This window comes from Protopterus annectens, chromosome 1.part2 (genome assembly GCF_019279795.1).
Source record: "Protopterus annectens isolate FY-2018-M chromosome 1.part2, PAN1.0, whole genome shotgun sequence".
NCBI classification, from domain to species: Eukaryota; Metazoa; Chordata; order Ceratodontiformes; family Protopteridae; genus Protopterus; species Protopterus annectens.
Window position 1 is genome coordinate 940,651,760 of NC_056727.1, and position 20,491 is coordinate 940,672,250.

General features: G+C 37.3%; 1 protein-coding gene across 1 annotated transcript in view; it reads right to left on the reverse strand.

The window, feature by feature from the left end:
• The window catches only part of TOGARAM2 (TOG array regulator of axonemal microtubules 2), a 1,500,446-nt gene that overhangs the window by 113,703 nt on the left and 1,366,252 nt on the right, over positions 1–20,491 (reverse strand). Inside the window, exon 17 of the mRNA XM_044059883.1 lies at positions 8,678–8,990. Within this exon, the coding sequence (XP_043915818.1) occupies positions 8,678–8,990 (313 nt within the window). The remainder of the gene's footprint in view (positions 1–8,677; positions 8,991–20,491) is intronic.

A 20,491-nucleotide genomic window follows, 5' to 3' on the forward strand; every position in this document is an offset into this window, starting at 1 on the left:
GAAACATATATTATTCACTACTTAAAGGAGGAAAATCTGTGGAACTATTCAACTATTGAGCAATAGCCATAGCGGCCCTAGGTCAACTGGTGCCCTAGGCAAAACAGCTCCACGGCGCCCCCCAACACATTACCTGGTGCTCCCATCCTGGTCTACCTACACCAAATAAATACTGGAAAAGTGCCTCTGCTACACCGACGCCCTAGGCGGCCGCCTAGTTGGCCTATGCCTAAGGCCGGCCATAGCCATATACTCTCACTTCTCAAAAATCCTTGAAAGAAGTATACATTCCCAACAGCTGAAGTATCTCCTAGATAACAACAATCTCTCTACCACCCACCCTGGCTTTCACCCTTCACATAGCATTACTACAGCTTTTCTTTCTTTCCACAATGGAATAAATCGATTTAGGGACAAAAAAACGATCATAGATCCATATTCCTGTATTTAGTGAAAGCATCTGATACAGTCTGCCATACCAAACTACTGCAAACATTATTTACCTTTAGTCTCTCCACCTCTACCATGAAATGGTTTAAAAAGTATATCGTAGCTAGGATACAGTGTGTCAAATGGCAAACATCCTGCTCCCCTTACTTGCACATAAACATTGGTGTCCCTCAGGGCTCAATCCTAGGTCCTCTCCTCTTTAGTATTTTCATAAACAACCTCCATACTACAGTGAGACAAGGTTCTTTGGTTCAGTAAAGAGACAATGCCACTCTAATCTGATCGGCTCCAAGCATGACATTACTGCAAACTACTGCATACCAGTTCTACTCCGCCATTCTTTTCTGAACCAATCCAATATTCTGCTGAACTCAAATCACAAAACAGAACTCTGATCACAGAAATATAGCATCCAAATAAAACACTAGACTTGAGGTTATCACACATAATAAATTACTTGTGGTCACCATAAATGATAATCTAAACTTTGACATACACATCCAAAATGCTATTAACAAGAACCATTTAAAACTAGGTTTCCTGTACAACGTATGTTCCTATCTCACTGTACACTCTAGAAAGACCACTGCCCTCTTATGTTTATTATCTAACTTCTTCTATGCCTCTCCTGTACTCACAAATATCACCTCCTCCTATTCAATAAAACTGGAATAATGTTATAGTAAAATAGCAGAATTTGCCAACCACTTTCCTGATAAAACCCATCATTACCAAACACTCAACCAACTAAACTGGATGGAACTCCCCAGCTATCAAAAATTCAATTAATTTAAACTGCCCCAAAGTATACTTCATCGCTCAAACAAATGCCCTGTTTTGAGGACAATAATGCTATGGTCCACCTAGATACAGCTAGATCTGTCAGGTCTAAGGACTTATATGGGCCAAGTCTATAAACCAAACAATAAACACGGTGAACCAATTTATTCCTCATATGTATCAACTGTTGGAATACTCTCCTACATAAGCTAAGAGAAATCATAAATCCAAAATGGTTCAAACAAAACCTTAGGACCAACAACTTGGATTCCAAAATATGCTCCTGATGATTTTCTACTGGTGAAACATTGCTACAATTTTATCCTCCTCTCCTCTTTCTGTAGTGTCCTTATGGTCTTCCTGCATAAACTAACCATATAGCTTAGCCGCACCTAAAAATTCTTACCAAACAGTCTGCTACCTAGTAGTAATGTCCTACACATACAGTACTGCACCTACCTATTAGCCTAATTGTAGTTTTTAACATTATCACTACTACTTAATAAAACTGAAATATAATGGCATGGAATATAATGATGTCAAGAATCTATTTTATTTCTGCTTTTTCTTCTTTGTATACTAATTGTTGCATGAGTATGTAATAGTAATATTTTGTTTTGCACTGTATTGCATTGTGTGACATCTTTTAAGATGTATTAACTGTGGAACTTTTCTTTCTGAGCCTCCTCTGACAAAGGGGTTTATCATGCCCCACTTAGTCTTTCCTGGTAAACAAATGCCATAAGTGTGTGTGTGTGTGTGTGTGTGTGTGTGTGTGTGTGTGTGTGTGTGTGACTTACAGGAGTCAAACTTCTTGAAGTGCTGAAAATCGAAACCTTCTCCATTAGGCTTCACAATTCCTCACCAGGTTCCCTTATGTTTTGTTGTGTGTCAGTCTCTTGAAGCTTTAGCTAGATGAAACAAATCAATTAATGCTTCAGCTGAAAGCTGAGAAGAAAAAACACATTTTTTTACAGGGGCCAGTTCCTCATGCACCACCACATAATACATATCCATACAGTGACTGAGTAAAGAGACAATTAGTCAGAAAGAGAAACACTGCAGTGACACCGAATGAGAATTCAACAAATGGTTGCTGAATTCAATGGCTTTGGACCTCAGTCAGTATACATTGTCTGATAGAAGTCTAAGGGTTTAGAAAGTATAAGATGGGCAAAAGCATTTGCCTGTGTAAAAACATTGTGCAGGGAAGCAGGGAAGTTCTTCAGCTCAAAGAATCTTGAGTAGAATAAGCTGTAAGTTGAGATAATCACAGAGAATAGTTATACATTCCAGAATGATGAAGAAACAGCATGATTTTGTAAAAGCACGGCAGTCGAGCACATTCCTAGTGCTGTACTATGAGGACAGAAACATGCAGCATGCATGAACTTAGTACATTTTCTCAGAGTGAAGGCATATACTGATGCTGCCAATTGCATCCGCCTACTATGGACACCAATCCCATACTTTCTGGAATTTTGCAACTGTTTGCACTGCAGTGCCCCACAGTTTAATCACATTTCAGCTTATTTCCATTTATTTATTTCGCCTCAATAAAGGATACTGTAGAGTCTAAAAGTACTTAGTCTCCATATATGAGTTAATAGACACAAGTTTTTATAATTTTATTAAAGTGGATAATTTGGTTAACTGAATAGCATATCTATAAGAAGTTTATGCTGAGAACTGATTGAGAAGAGGTGTAGCTTGCAAGCCATTTAAATATTGTATTTATTTCATTCTGATTACCAATGTGATTCCAGTGATTTGCAGAAGTGTACAAGACATAATGATTCATGCAGAAGTGTAGCTGGCTCAACCAATGTCCTGTGTCGGTGCCACAAACTAGCGATCCAACCCCAAGTTCTTCAGGTGAACCAACCAGGTGGCCAAGTACAAGACATATCCCCCTGCCCCAACATTTCAGGTTCCATTTATACCCTGCATGGAACACTATGGTGCTCAGGTTTTACTTTAAAATTTTTTTTTTTTTTATTTAAACTGTAGCAAACTACTTACTAGAAATGTAGCAGATAGCTGCTACAGTTTATACCCTGCAGTGAACGCTAGGGTGCTCAGGTTTTAGTTTACAAAAATATTTTTTTTTTCTTTTAAACTGTAGCCAACTGTACAGTTTATATCCTGCATGGAGCAGCACAGCACTCTGGTTATAGTTGAAAAAAAAATGTTTTTCCATTTAAACTGTAGCAAATTGCATGCCCCAATGTAGCAAGCAGTTGCTACAGTTAGACCACAAATGGTATGCTACAGCTCTTAGGTCTGTCTGTAAATGTAATACTGGCTTTTAACAGCCAGTATTGCCATCCTAAAGAGTGATCAGGAAGATAGATGGCCAATCACACCCCTAATACTTTGCACTCAGGATGGTTGCCCCTTTTTCCCCACCCTAGCTACACTATTGGATTCATCCTTATCATGTATGATTCCCAAGCAGTAATTTTTCTCTTTGCCGGTCATTAATAATGTCTATTCTTTGTTACTCTATCCACAGCCTCATGTACATGGCTGAGCTCTAACTTGCACTAAAGCAGAGTTCCCAAACTGTTTTTTGGTCTTAAAATGTCATACATTAGTCACTGTTTACTACTATGTTATTTCTACAAGTATTGTTCTGTAATCTAATGAAGCATTTCTCCCTGGCTTCATCTGCAAGGAAGTATTATGCCCAGCTGGGCATTCTTATTGAACAAATGCAAATAAATAAATAAATAAATAAATAAATAAATAAATAAATAGGCACTTTTTCATCTTGTTATCCCCAGGAACTGTGCAGCTACTTAAAGATTTTTGTGCACCTTGCAAGAAAAATCTGTTTCCTTTTAGCCCTTCTGCAGGTTCAGAGTTAAGGGCAACCAGGAGGATCACATTAATACCTTCAGTCATTTTTTGAATTCTCCTGCCTTCTTCATGCTCAGTGGTTCAGTTGCATTATGGCACACCACACTGGCTGTGTGGCTTCAGAATGATAATGTTTTGCCAACATTAAGTGCAGACTCCAGAAATATGTCACAAATTTTTACAGAGAGGGAGATTAAGCAGCTGCACAGTAATGACATGACAAATTCTCATTTGATCTGATATTAGTCACTAGTCCTTAAAGTAAACCACTCAAGCAGGATAGGATAAGGTTAATCAGCTGTTACTGATGCTATGAACTCCCATTCCATTAGACAGGATTGTGATTCATACATAATAAGCTGATCAATATTTCTTTGTCATTCTTAAAGTGTGCAAATATCTGACAAGTCGGACTGAATGTGAAAGTACAAGTTGTTAAAGTTACTTTGTAGATGTCCAGTTATGTGACTGCATATAACAGATGGAGTTGATAATGTATAATAAAAGGGAGCATGGATGGTAATGCTCCCACATTAACTTTTGTTATAAACTCCTTCTGTTACATATAGTCTAGTAATTAAAATTCTGATAACTGCATGTTGAATAGTAATTGGTGATTTGCAATTTCCCTGTTGACTTTTTCCAGATAATGCTATTTGAATTTATTCCACACTTTTTGCACTTATGGAGGCCATACAGATTACTTTCAAAAGGGCTGGACTCTGACAGCAATCTAAAATATTCTGTAAATCAAAATCCCTGATGTTTCATTGGGAAGAACAGACACTAATAAGTTCTTGTCTTTCACCAACCCCAATGTGCAAGATGACCCAATAGAGTGTGACAGAAGGATGTCAAATAAGCTGAAAAGTTAGGTGTACAAGCAGTGCCGGGACCAGTACTACTGTATGGTACAGAAACCTGGGCAGTGAAGGTACAAAACCTGAGGATAGTGATGAAGTGCCTTAAATGTGTGTTAGGATGTACACTGTGGGATAGACAAAGAAATGAGGACATCAGAGCAGAAGCCAAAGTAGGTCCAGATGCAGACAAGGTCAAAGAGAACAAATTAATGTGGTTCAGTCACATTAGCAGGAAAGCAGAAGACAATTTGGTGAAGCAGATTTGGGGAGAGACAAACAGAAGGCAAAAGGAAATAAGTATGTCCAGCCAAGAGGTGGATGTTTTCTATGAGACAATACCTGGGGCACTCATTCCATTTCCTGCATCCTTTCAGCACATCCTAACTGACCAAGACTACATTGTAATAATTAAATTAAGGTGGAGGTTTGGGGTCTGCTAGGCACCCAGAAATCATGGGATTATAGATTTTCTGAAGTGCATTTTACAGCTTTTTCCAACCTTTTGATACAGTGATGGTCTGAACAAAAATCATGAGTTAATCCTACTTTTTAATGTTCAAAGCTAATGAAGTACTATTTCGGGATAAACTGGGAAGGCAACTGCTTGTGAGAATACACACATCATACCTGGCAATAGTACCTGCCCCTAGCCTCTTAGCTCATAAATAGGTATTGACTTTGTTTATTCCTCTCTGTCAAATTGGGATCAAAATTAATGCACACATGCCCACCGTCATATTTCAAGCTGTTCTGCTGCTTTCATATTTACACAAAGCATGTCTCTTCACTCTCTACACTGTCAAAACACAACCACATTCTGTAAATTCTTCTAATGTCAGACTAAGACAAAACTGAAAAAACAAATACAACATAATATATTTGCTGTCACACGTATATAAACAGCAAGCTTATTTACTCTCTCCCAAAAGATAGCCACTTGTATATGCATTGAACTCTAGATTGTGAGGAAAATGGAAAAAAAAATATTTCAATAATGTTTCCAATGTGTTATTTCTAGAAACAGTACAGTACCCATGTTGAAGTTATAGTGACAACCCCTGCACTCCTATGAAGTTTGTGAGGAAAGTTAACAAAATAATGACCACACTGTCCCCAGCCCAACCCAAGATATCTCTGAGTTTGGGAGGAATGTTAAAGCGATAATGATACTGTCTGCAGCTCTCCACTCAATACAGTGATCTTCTGTGTACATCTGTGAGCAGGGCTGATTTTAGATTAGGTGGAGTTCAGGGAAGAGGTGATTAAAAGCCTATGTCAAAATCCAATTTTGAAGATTTCATGGGGGGCATCAGCCCTAGAATTTCTGAATGTGTAAGTATTCTGTAGCACATTTTTCTCTTACTTTTTAACAGATCACTGTTAAACTGAGCAAACAACAATATGGTAAGTTGCTTTCATCCAGGTAACCCCTACCAAGCAATTATATGTGCTTCTATGTACATCTGGTTGTGATAAAGAAGCATGACCCTGTAATGGGTTTCATCTTTGTTCCAAAAAACAGCTGCCTTGCATTAAAATATTGCACATTGATTCACATAATCATATTAGTCCTGCAAAGCTTAAATGATAAGCAAACAGCAGCAGGCAATGAGTCATTTTGCTCCACAGAAGATAGCCACAGCAGTTACCTCTACTCTGACTGTGCATATCTGGTGTCCAGTTAAGTCACCCATCTTACTTCTCACAAATGCACATTAGTTCTACAAAGCCAGATAGTGATGGTTTAAATTGACCAAATAACAAGCGGGTCAGTTACTTTCATCCAGCCAACCCCAACCCCCACCAATCAGTTATATCCATGAAGTCTGATGACTGTGTAATATTGTTTCACCATTACAGCATGGCTCTCAACTCACAAGACATTGAAAATATGAACAAATGCCTTTGAAACATACGTACATTGAGCTAAATCTCTGGACATGTAATTACCATAAAATCTGAATACCAAATAGCACATAACTGTTCCTGCTTCCAGGAAGACTGTGGGATGCTACTCAAACACACTGTTCAAAAATAGTGACAAAATGATGGAAAAAACATTATTAAAGAGGCAGCATAAAACTCTGTAGACCTTAGTGAACTGTATAACAAAGCATGCAAGTCATTTAATTTTGCTTCAGAAAAATGTGATGCAATATGTGTGCCCACTTTCTTTATTGTTGCCACTAATATGTTGGTCATTTAGTCTAGATTTCTGTGTACTAAACAGCTTCAAAAATCACATGTTGATGGGAGCTTTAGAAAATTGTGTGAAGGGGTAAATCAAGCCTAAAAATAGGGAGATACCCCCAAAAATAGGAACATTTTGTGTAGCGCTAAACCAGGTCTAAAATAGGAACATTCTACTCTTTACACAAAGACAGAGAAATATTGTCAAAAATATCTGGTTAATCATTGCCAGTGTTACTGTAGTAAAAAAAAAAAAAAAAAAAAAACAATAGCACTTACCTCATGGCGTCATTCCTCTCATCATCTATCCAAACACAAACCATGAGGCCAGAAAATATTGCCAAAAAATATCTGGTTGATCACTGCCATTGTTATCTCACAATGCAATAACACTAACCACTCCATTCCTCAATGTCTGTACCTTGCCCCGATTTTGCCACATTTTTTTAGGTCAATTATTTAAAAGAAAAAAAAAAGCTCCCTTTAGTCACCTTAATCCCTACATTTAAACATTGAATTGTCTCTTCTCCTATGACCTCACACCATTTAAACTTTACATGACTTAAGTGGGCTGCAGCACCCCCACCCCATACAGCACTCGCTGCACTGCAGTTACATTTTACTTTAGTAGCAGCGCTTTATTTATTTTTTAGAGCAAATAAATATTGCTGTAAAAAAATAAATGGGGAAAAAGTCCCCCTACATGCACTGAGCCCTAAGCGATTGACTAGTTCACCTATGCATAAGATTGGCCTTGGTGCTACTTACACAGTATTGTCTCATGAAATTGTGGTGATTCTGGTCTCAGGTATTTACTGCAGCACATTTCCCATGATGATAAAATCACTGCTGCATCTCAACAGAGACAGAACTGTAACCAGCATAAATGGGCAGCAGACATGACTGTCATCTGTAACACAACTTCTTTACATATTTAGCCATTACAAATCTGTTTCTGTGTTACTGTTTTACCAAAATGCCAAAGGCAGTATATGTAACACAGTAAGGGGCTGACATACAAACCAACAATAATTATATGGAAAAAGAGTGACTAGGAAAGGGGGTGAAATTTATACAGAGAAGAACAATATAAGTGCATATGGTGCAGGAGATACATTGCACTGGAAAAATTGTATTTTTTGGAGATACTAGTAAATTACAGATGAAACAGAAATAGTAAAACTGGCTGAATTGACAATGTATTAACAGCATAAAATAACCTTGACATTTTAAAATAGTCTCATGTTGGACTACATTCTGACAGCTGAGGTCAGTACACATTAATAGTCTTACACGGAAATAAAAATGCAATGGTGCTTATGGTTGTCACAGCTGTATGTCAACTACACTGGACCTTTGGTAGAAATTAGAGTGGTCAATGCCTGTTGGATCATACTATCATTGGAAATAATGGAAGTGTTAAAATCTGCATTCCTGTTCTCATGGCTACCTGCACCTATACCTGAATGTCTCCTGAGTTTCCATAATTTATTCCCATAAAGAAATATTATAAGCCGTGTTTCTTTGCTCACCATAATAATGCTGGAGATAACGAAACGCGGGCTGCTCTGGCAGCGTTCCAGTAGTAGAGATATGCCCTGCATCCTTTCTTGGAACTCTTTGGCTGTCAGGAGCTTAGTCAGCTCTTTCAGTTGCTCTGTCATTTCAGCACAGCGAATGGCAGGCTTGCGTATTGCTGGGAGTTGCTGCTGTTGTTGCTGTTGTTGTTGTTGCTGTTGCTGCTGTTGTTGCTGTTGTTGCTGCTGTTGCTGTTGTTGCTGCTGTTGTTGCTGTTGTTGTTGGTGCTGCTGCTCCTGTGGTTCTGATGGAAAGCTGGAACCTTCCCTAAAATACCAAACAGAAAGGGTTTACAGCAGCTTACCTGTCTAACTTTTAACTTCTCTGTCAAGGTGCATTTATAAGACAGTACTAAGCAGGACATTATGATAGCAATCCCATAAGCTTTGAGGATGAAATGAAATAAAATATGCTAGCTAAGTACTGTTTTTTGTGTGGTTTACATAGTTTACTTATTTTTCCATTTCTAAAAACTTACACACACACACACACACACACACACACACACACACACACACACACACATATGTGCATGTGTGTCTGTCTCTCTCTTTATCTAATATATATTTAGACATGCACAGCTGATCAACTACTGGGATATTTTCTTTTCAGTTGTGACATTTTATGATGCTTGGCATGCACGCAGACAGAGAAAAACCTGGTATAACAGTCTAATATCCTCTGTCATGCTTACATGATATCCAAGTGTTGAGCCAAATCATTTCTGCTTTCTTCTGAGGCTTAACATGAAGCACATGGAACTCAGTGGACTGACTAAAACTTAGCTGTATCTTGGGCATGAATAAAGAACCGACCCTTAAGACAACCGTGGCCTTGTAGAAGATTGTATTGGGTCATCTACGCATCAAGTCCTGTAACTTTGAAATGTTCTTGTCTGGAGTAATGACAATCAAAAAAGCCTTTTAGAGCACATAATTGAGGTTAGTTGAATTTGAAGACTGAAAATGGGGTACAGTAATTTTGTTTCACAATGTTCGTGTTCCTTAGGACCGTGTGTTTTTCAGAAAGAATGGTTATTTTTCAGAAAGAGCTAACTGCAGAATATGTGGAGACTGGAATATCTAGAGGTTGGCGTGCTAAGACAGCAGACAGATAGATACACTTTGATAGAGAAAGGAAAAGGGTGGATTTTAGTAGTACGTGCCAGAAAGGTACAAAAGTCTTTGAGGAATATTAGCAACACACTGATCAAAAGTCCCATTGTTGTACCAAAGATGGAATCTTTTCCACTTTACTAGGTATAACTTTCTAGTTGGTCTTCTTGCATTCAGCAAAATGCACACACTAGAGGACAGAAAATGTGTCTATGGAGTACTTACCTGAAATTGTCTAGGTTTTGAACTTGAAGAATATGAGGTTGGATTGTGTCAGAGTTTCTTTCAGCAATCAGGAAGTTGCAAAAAAGTAGAAGGGTCAAGGACTTCTATGGCATAGACCATCTTGGAGGACTACATGTGAATGAATTTAGCTTTTCTTTTCATTTCTGCTTTTACTAGAATCTTTGGGATTACCCTGGGTTCACTGAAGTGAGAAAGCATTAGTTGTCTAGGCCCTTGGACAAGGGGATAGAGTACAGAAGGCTGTAAGCTGATGATTTTACCTGAATGCAAACACATCTATTTTGGGAGATCACCCTTCATTGTGATCACCAAGTATACCTTTTCTGTTCGGTTTTGATTTTTGTGCTCTCGCTTACATATGCAGGTAAGTATACACCTGCAAGTAAGTATATAATCTGATAGAAAAGTTCCACAGCTTCTCAGTTATTCTGCAAAAAAAGGTATCAGACAGATCCTCTTTGTTAGCATAGCACTCCACTGCAGCACTCTCTTTTATTACTCCATGCACCCCAATCACTGGGCTGAAAGAAGGGCATGAAGAGCATAAATTATTGCCATAATGCCATTTACATTTATGTATTTTCTATTGCGGTCCCCAGCCATGTGCTATGAACCTTGAGCTGACCCATATCTGCTCCCCAAATAAGGCCTAAAGCATCTGGGATAAATCCTTGCACTGAATCTGGTAAAGTGAAAGACAGCCCCAAACTTTTGGTTACTTGTGAGTCCCACCAAGATGACTTCTTCCTAATAAGTAGGATTATAGGAATCCTCTGTTTTAGAGGCTGGCAGTGCTTGCTCCATGGAATTTTGATGTACCACAAAATCTTACTCATGCAGGCTTCAATTAGTGACAATCAGAACAGAAGCCTATGTGTATCTAGAGGCATTCAGAACACTTTGGCTTGTCAAGCAGAGTTATTAGGAAATATGTAGGAAGAAGTGTTTATGAGACAAAAAGATATTGCCCTAAGGTCGAAACACCTCAGAGAATGATGTGTCTAATTTGGCATAAGGACGAAAGAGAGTGACGACTTTTGGAGGTTTATGTAAATGCCTGTTATGCAAAGTACTAAAAGTGCAACTTAGAGCTCCTTGAAGCTCCTCTGAGGATCTTGTGGCCTGTGTTAAACAAACTGATAAGGTGGGGATAAGTGTGCATGATCTCGAGTGACTACTGGTGTCAAGCATCTAGTAAAGACCTTGGTAGCAATACAGAGTCCAGAGAGCAAGGAGATGAAATGGAAATTGGAGTCTGCCACCAAAAAAAACTATAAAAGGTCCATGTGCCTTGTGAATAGGCGTATTTCATGTCCATGGTGACCAAGAGTGCATTTGTCCTGAGCAGAAGAGAAATAGATCATAAAAAGAACATCCTTAACTTCTTTTACAGCCACAAGTTTGTTTAACATGTATATACCTAGGTTCAGTCTTTATAAGTTCCCTTTTTGGCCACCAAGAGTATGGAGTATAAGTCAAGCATTCAGAAGATATGACTTCTGCAGCCCTGTAGTTCAACATCTGACATAGAATAGATTTGGCCAGTAGGAACTATTTTTTAGGAATGAGGGCATTTCCAAGAATTGTAGAAGGTGCCAGAATGTTATGGTGTGGCCTCTGTTAACAACACTCAATACCCATTGGTCTACGGTCAAGAGGGCCCAAAGTTCCCTGTAGTAGGAGATCCTTATACCCAAAAGATTTTGAAGATAGTTGGGGGGAGAGAAAAAAGAAAGCAGTCATAACTGATGTTGACCTGAACTAGCTGAAATGGATTTCCCTCCGTACATATGTGTTTTTTTCTCCCTTATCACCTTCTCTAATTTTAGAACCCTGTTGTTTTTTAATGTTTTACATATTTAAGGACTTGGGAAGCAATGGAACATCTGCTTGACGGACTGGAGGGTATTTCCTTTATCAAACTTCTTAAACACATCTTGTGAGGTTACAACAAAGAAGCCCCCCCCCCCCATCTTAGGAGAAGGGCATTTAAAAGCTGTTTTACATTCTCTGATAAGGTTAGAGTCTAAGCCTATCATGGCTTCTACTAACTGTGCCTTTGGCAGCTGCTCTAGCACAAGGTATCTGCAGTACTATAACTACATTCAAAATTATGCTCAACAACCTGTGCAGCTGTCTAAATATGCCTGACAGTCCTGCCCTTCACAGCCTCATCAGTAATGTCCAGTACCACCTCTGCCCTCACAGTCTCGTCATTAATATCCAGTGCCAGCTCTGCCCCTCATAGTCACATCCATAATATCTAGTGCCACCTCTGCCCCTCACAGTCTCATCCTTAATGTCCAGTGCCACCTCTGCCCCTCACAGTCTCATCATTAATATCCAGTGCCACCTCTGCCCCTCACAGTCTCATCCATAATGTCCAGTGCCACCTCTGCCCCTCACAGTCTCATCCATAATGTCCAGTGCCACCTCTGCCCCTCACAGTCTCATCCTTAATGTCCGGTGCCACCTCTGCCCCTCACAGTCTCATCCATAATGTCCAGTACCACCTCTGCCCCTCACAGTCTCATCTTTAATGTCCAGTGCCACCTCTGCTCCTCACAGTCTTAAACTTAATGCCCACTTGCCACCTCTGCTCCTCACAGTCTCATCATTAATGTTCAGTACCACCTCTGCTTCTCACAGTCTCATAATTAATGTCCAGTGCCACCTCTGCCCCTCACAGTCTCATCATTAATGTCCAGTGCCACCTCCTCAATTTTTTATGGTATCTCATTCATACTGAACCCTGTAGGTCTGACAAACAAAACCCTAATACCTAAAGTAGCCAACATATGTATCTTCTTTTTGAATCTGTCCATTAGTGTACGTATCTGTTATTGGGGAGAGTGTTTGAACTAAGAACCAGTTTTAAACCTTTAGAGGCAGCCAAACAAACCCCAGGGTTGGCCACATGATTCTTACCAAAATGTTTGTTTGGTTTATGTACCCTGTAGAAATTGTTTTTTTTTTTTTGGGGGGGGGGGCAGAAATCTAGTTCTAGAGAGAATATTTTAATGACATCAAAAGACTACACTACAGAGGAGATAGCAGATGATTGTGGCTCTTAAAATCTAGGCTCTCAAGACATTTTTCATCAGTAATGGCAAATGTTTGGTGACTGGGATGGCTTTTGTCAGAGAGTTATTACCTAAATAAATATTGAGTTCAGTATTTGTTAACTCATTTCAGGTTTGTGTAGAAAAAAGGCATAGCTTTGGTCTTTAATGTGATAAATATGAAGTCTTAAGCACTGAGATAGCTTAGCAGTGATTGAAACTGTACTATAGGTTATCATTTTTATCTTCTGAATGAGAAGACCCAAACAGGATTATGGCGTTATAATCATATTGGATCAGCCTAGCTAGTTCATCAGATAATAAATTATTGTTAACATCATTCATGAGAAGCTATGGAAGGCATAATGGTTAAGGTGTTTGCCTCACAGACAGAAAGTAAAGGCTATGATTCTCACAGTGGGAAACACTTCTGGGCTTAAAGGGCCCCTTGGAGTCCCTAGCCTAGTCATCACCTATGAACCTACTTAATGCTGTTGCTATCTCTTGCCCTTTATATGAGCAAATGCCTAGGCAGTAAAATTTCCTTATAAAGCTAGATTTAGGTCTGATACATGTTACACAATGTGGCATTAAACAAAATTAAGCTTAGAGTAGCTAACTTACTCATCGAATAGCATTACCATATCCTACAACTATATAACATCTTGCTCTTAAACCCCAAAACTAGTTTGCATATCAAACAGTACTTTCATATCCTAGCACTATATAAAAAATCTTGTCTCTAACACCAGAAAGTACTCCAAGAGACCCCTGTTAAAACCCAATCCTTGTTTTAAACACCTTTACTGAATTATCACTTAAGCTATATGCAAACATAAATTTATATAAAAGAAAACAAATCATATTAACATATTCCCAGTTGCAAACATTACACATCCCATATATTCTTAAGTATAATTAACACTCCAGAATTATATCAACTGATTATTTCCTGCCTTCCCTAAAACCTCACACCTCCTCCTTATTCTGCATGCCTTGTTCCTACAGTTTCCATTTTTTTCTACGTAATTTGCGCATACCCTTTTCTAAAAATCCCATTCCATTTACTTTATGTCCATTACAGTGTTCAGTATTTCAAGTATAGTTAGTTTAGACTTTAATTGAATAAGTCTAGGCAATTCAGATCATGTATCCCAGCTCAAAAAATATTTTCTTACTTACACTTATTTGCCCACCCAATATTTTTGGCAGAGTACTCTGTATGGAATTTTTAAAGTCAGCCAACTCATTACATAACCAAAACATATGTTCCTAGTTACTTTATTCCTCTCCATCACATCTCCAACAGTTGGCATCTACCTGAAGAAGTATCCTTTAGAGTCTGCTTGGGAGTATACAAATTGCCCATGCAACACTTCCAAGCAAAAATTGTAAATCTTCTAGACTTTGTTGCATATTTGGGAGCTATGCATATGTCTTCCCACTGTTTCCTTGTGAATTGCTTATCCAAACTCTCTTCCCAATCATTTCTAACCTCCTCTTATTGATTCCTATATCTTGCAATATTTAATATGCCTTACTAATTATCTATTTTTTAACAGCAGCTTCTGTTCAAGATTCTCATAAAAATTCTGCCAGGCCAGGTCTTTCACTTAGGCCACCCCTACTTCTTTCTCTTTGCCTACACTCTGACATCAACCCCCAGTACTGAAGGCAGTCTCTAGACTATAGTCCAAGTCTCTTATTGGCATTTTCCCATTCTATTAACTTTCCCCTCTCTAATTATTTGCTCCCAATACCTTGGTTCCTTTGCCAGTTTTCCCCAGTAAATTCCAGCTCCCTCTTTTCTACACTATTTACCCCTCATTTCAGTCATCCCTAACTTCAAAATCTCCACTCTCCATGCTCATGTTGGCTTACTTCTTAGAATACTTTCTGCTCCTTTATGAACATAATATTCTTTATGGCTGTTTCTGTTCACCTTAAGGATCTGCATCTAAAATACCACTCTTTCCTTATTTCTTGAATTTCCTCCCCCCATCCATATCATCATCCCTTTCCACTTTAAATTATAGCTTTCTGCTTGTATAATGTATATGAGCCTTAACTGTGTAATTCTAAAATATCCCATTCAAATCAGGAAATCCTTACCCACCTTGTTCTACTGGAAGAATCAACTTATCCCACTTGACACTTACCCTTTCCTCCCAAATAAAATCTTTCAACTCTTTATTAATTACTATCCACAACATTTCTTCTGGGTAATAAAAATGTGCATGACCTGTATATAAAACTAAAGGGACTAAAAACATTTTCACTGCTTGAATCTTGCTATCCATAGTCAAAAACACTTCCAGTTTTTCCGTTTCTGTTATATCTTTTGTTTAATCCCTTGTCACATGTGCTTAGCTGATTTAACTGAATCCTTTTTAATCCATACTCCTAAATACTTCATTTTATTATGTCCCCATAAATACGGGTATTGCTGAACCCATTAGCTATAGCCTTTGTCTTATCTTCATTAATTTTATATCCTGAAAAGACCTGAAACAATCCCAAATTGTTGCACAACACTGAAATGTCCTTTTCTGGCTTTATCAGGTACAAAATAATATTGTATGCAAATAAAGCCACATTTTCTTGATTACCATACCAATTATATCCTTGAATTTCTGAGTCCCTTATTTTATTTGTCAATGACTCTAAGTATAATGCAAATAAGAAGCAGAAAGAGGACCTTCTGCATGGTTCCTCTGTTCAAACACAACTTATCAGAGAAGAAACCTCCCACTTTAATTTTTGCCTTCAGTCCCTCATAATTCCTCCTAATTAACCTTATTATTGTATTAATAAATGCAAATGCTTTCATTGCCATACTCATAAAAATCACAAGTTGCTCTTTTAAATGCTTTCTCTGCATCAAGGCCCTCCAACAACAGTGGTATTTTCTTACATTCTGTTTCCCACTAGATCGTCATTGTTCTGCTAATGTTGCCAGATGTTTGGCTCCCCTCAAAAAAATTCTTTTAGCTATTATGAACATAAACACTTTATAATTATGGTTTAAAATTGAAATGGGCCTATATGAAGTTAGGTCTAATTGGTTTTGCTGTCTTTAGGTATTACAGCTGCCACAACTTTCTTCCAGGATGCTGGTGCAGCCCTTCCTTTCAAAATTCTAGTAAAAAACTTCAGATCTTTACCTTCCAGATTCTGGACTTCCACAGGAATACCATCTATTCCTGGAGACTTTCCTGCAGATTGATTATATATTACCATTTTTATCTCATCTCCTCTTATCTTAACTGTTAATTGTTGAATTTCATCTTTCTCTAACCTTGGCATACTTAATATTCCATAAATATTTCCTTTTGTGCTCTTCCTTGATTTCCACATGTCTCTGCTTTATACAATTTTTCATAAAATTTCCAAAATTTCAAAAATATCTCTATCACCTTTACAGGGTTTCTGGTTATTTTTTCTTGTTACAAGTGCCCTGTGTTTGGCAATAACCCTTTATACTTTCTGTTGCTTAAATTGTTGTGCTAAAAGTTTTTGTGCTCTGGAGTTTTTATCAAAGGACAGTTGCAAAATAGCATTCTTTCTACACTTATCCAGCACTCCCTTATTTTCTGTTCCCTACTATGCAGTTGAGCTTCTTCTTGTTATGTGAGAGTCCTTTTGTTCTGCAGTACATTAACCTTTGTAAGACCCTCTAAATAATGCTTGTTACTTCTTAACCATATCTCTTTTTCTTTTATTTCTACCTTATTTTTAAACTCCACTTTCATTTTATCCCACTCACTACCTATAACTTCTGAAAAAAAATCTATCATCCATAATAACTCTGTAATAATTTCTGTTTTTCATTCCTTAAATTCCTCTACTTTTAACAGAGAGATGGGGAAGCACCAGTGTCTCATTTTTGCTTCATTACCCTGCATTTATCATAGTTGTTATTGGATGTGGGTTCTCAGCTTTCAATTAAATGCACAAGTTCCTGTGAAATATAATTTCTGTCTAGTCTATCTAGTCAGTTATTGTACATTGCGTAATAATATGTAAATTATTTCAGAGTTCCTCCTACTGAATTGACATCTACCATATTGAGTATTTTCATGCATTTCTTAAGAAAACTACCTTATTTTGTTATATTTCCCCTTCTAGGTCTCCCAAAAGCATCCTCACTGTTGTAAATCATGTTAAGGTTCCCACCTATATATAATATTCCCAGGTCTATAGTACTTCATTGAACATGCATTACAGTGAATACCTATTCGGCAACCCATTTACATTGACCATACCTTCATTGAATGTTAAAATCATTAAACAGTTTGTATAAGGAAGGGAGTTAGTTGGCCATCATTAGACATTTTCCCACTGTAGTACGATCTCAGAGTTGGTATATATATATATATATATATATATATATATATATATATATATATGTGTGTGTGTGTGTGTGTGTGTGTGTGTGTGTGTGTGTGTGTGTGTGTGTTTAGAGTGTATGGGGATGCAGGCCCCCACATTGGAGGATGTGGGTGGTGGGTTTGAAATAATGTAGTGTGTGTGACAATCACTGTGGTGGACAAGTAATTCCCTTCCCTATAAAAAACATGCACTGATTTTAACTCCTGATTTCTTTTGTCCCTGATATGTTGTTGAATATCCATCCTGAAAGCCTTTCTTTATCAAATTCACATGCTCACTTTGTTCCAAATATGTCTCCTGTAGCATTACTGTTTGCAACCTGCATTTCTTGATATAATTCAATATTCATACCCCTTCATCTATACTGTGAAGCCATTCACATTCCAAAATAATATGGAAAGTGTAGCCATTAAGGGAAGACATTATTATATCCAGCTATTGTATATGTCAGCTTTTTTAATGTCTGTTTCCAACTTTTGTGTTACATGCATCCACTAATGTTTGACAGGTTGATCTTTTATACAGTTGTTTCTTGTCATCTCCATTTGAACCTATATCACATTTTACAAGACTTTTTATTTTAATGAAAACCATCAAAACACAGAAAGAGAGAGAGAGAGAAAACATCCCCATAAACTTTTAACTTAAAACAAATTAAAAAAAATGTGCATCTTCAAATAATGAAGTTTAACCCTCCTGATAAAAACGTGCACAAATCAACAGCTGCACCGACAGGGATTATCTAACCTAAAATTAAGGTTATCCATGCTAAAGCACATACTCCTGCTTACACTAACTGTTGTCTTTTCTTGTCTTATCTTTATTCCCCTCCCAGACAAGAAAAACATATTGTATGCTTTCAGAAAACATTAACTTTTAGCCCTAAGAAAAAAATGCACTGATTATCTTTAAATAAAACTAAATTATATACTGTTCTAGCACAGGCATTGAGGCATTTACTCCCAATAATTTCAATATTCTTATTCACTTCCAATTATTTCAAACTTTATTTTTTTTTTACTAAGCTACTTGCCCTTGTACCTTTTAATTTTACATTTCTCTCAACAAACAACATCCAGAGATCTCGATATGTATTGTTTGGACTTGTAATGAGATTCCCTCCATGGAAATTTAAGAACTGAATGTACATCTACACCCAGCTGCAGACTTCTCAACTCATACTGAACATTTATTTGCAAAAGGAAAATTTTTCATTACATTCAAAGTGTTCTTGTATGTTTATATCTCAAATGCTTACACACAAAATGTATTATATTAAGCCAAGTGCATTAATCCAGATGTTCACATGTGCAAAAGTACGATAAATCATCTCTACATATACTATATTCAGTGCACTTTTACACTCTCCCCCCATCCCAGGATTACATATATTAATTTGAATATACTTTGTCTAGCCTTTCTTCTCTTTCTACGTTGTAATGCCTATATTTCTTAAAATAAAAAATAAGAAGTACTTGTTTACTTTATCTTTATCACATATAACAATCACTGAAAATAATTGCTATAAAACATCCAATTTATATCATGCAAATTTTTATATAAGCACTGTTAAGAACAAAAATTATTTTACTTATACTCACTATTTTTCCTTTTAATATCCTTCCAAACATTAATGACATGTTTAACAAATTCAATAAAAGTCCAATTTTTCTCAGCCACTTTTTCTTGTAAAACCATACTTCAAAATGTGAGTAATGCTTTATAGTCTCACATTTATTCGCTAATTTCAGTGTTGCTGGTCTTCTTCCTGTTCATTTCCATCTCCCAACCCAGACCCTGGTTCATGTCCAAGGTACTCTCAATTCTTCTAATCCACGTCTGTGCTTTTTTTTCCATCTCTTAAACATTTTCTTTTTCAAACATTGGAAAAGGTTTCAAATGCAAAGTCTTGGTATGAGATTTATAATCAAAAGAATGAGAGGCAGAGTCAACTTCTGTTTGATGGTTTGCCTTTTTTTTGGACACATTTTTGTATTTCTTCCTTAGCATGTTCTGCATCAGAAAAACAACATGGATCTTCCAGGAAAAAATATGCTAAAGACAGATGGATACAGCAGCTTGCATCTGCCTGCCAGCATTCCTTGATTGTTGGGATAAATATGGTTCTCTTCTGCCTGGTGTGCAGTGAATAATCATTTTTAACAAACATTCTACTGTCTCCAATTTTTAATATGTTGCCCTTCTGCCATAGTATTGCCCAGAGCAACTCTTTCTGATGGTATGATTGTATCTTTATTAATAAAGGTCTTGGCCGCTTTTATCTCAGATTCTCTTTGTGTGCTATGTCCTCTAACTCTATCATTTTTGAAACAGCTCTTCTTGAGCAGTCTCATACTCAGTCAATCTTTTCTTCATTTTGTCCTCTGATTTTTGTAGTTTTACCAGCTCATCTGAATAGCTGTTTAAAGCTTCTTCCATTTTTTCCAGACTTTTATTTGCGTTGATATACTCATTCAATGTTTCATTTATTTTAATCAGCTCTGAACCCTTTTGATTGCTCTGAGCACATTTGATTTATTTTTTTCCTGTAAATTACTGGAGGACATCTGTTGTACCAAACCTGGAGTTTGATCTGCTTTTTGCTGAATAGCTGCAGGATTCTTCCCAGTCAATGTTTTCTCTTCACCTTTCTCATTGGTTTCCTTTCTTACTCTTTAATGTTGGTCTTTACTGGCAGTGACATCCTTTTTTCACACTTTGAGAGCTGAAGTTAAGCTGTTGATCATTGTGCAGCCATCTTGCAAGTCCTCCATTTAAAACCCAATCCATAATCCTAAACAGCCCACCCTATTACAGGACCGAATAACATGGATATGCAATTTTCTAAAGTGTCTGTGGCTAGCTTGGTAGATTTGGACATCCTAATGCAGAGTAGCAATTGTTGCATGTTCTCAGACAAAAAGTTAATCATTATAGAAAATAACACAGTATA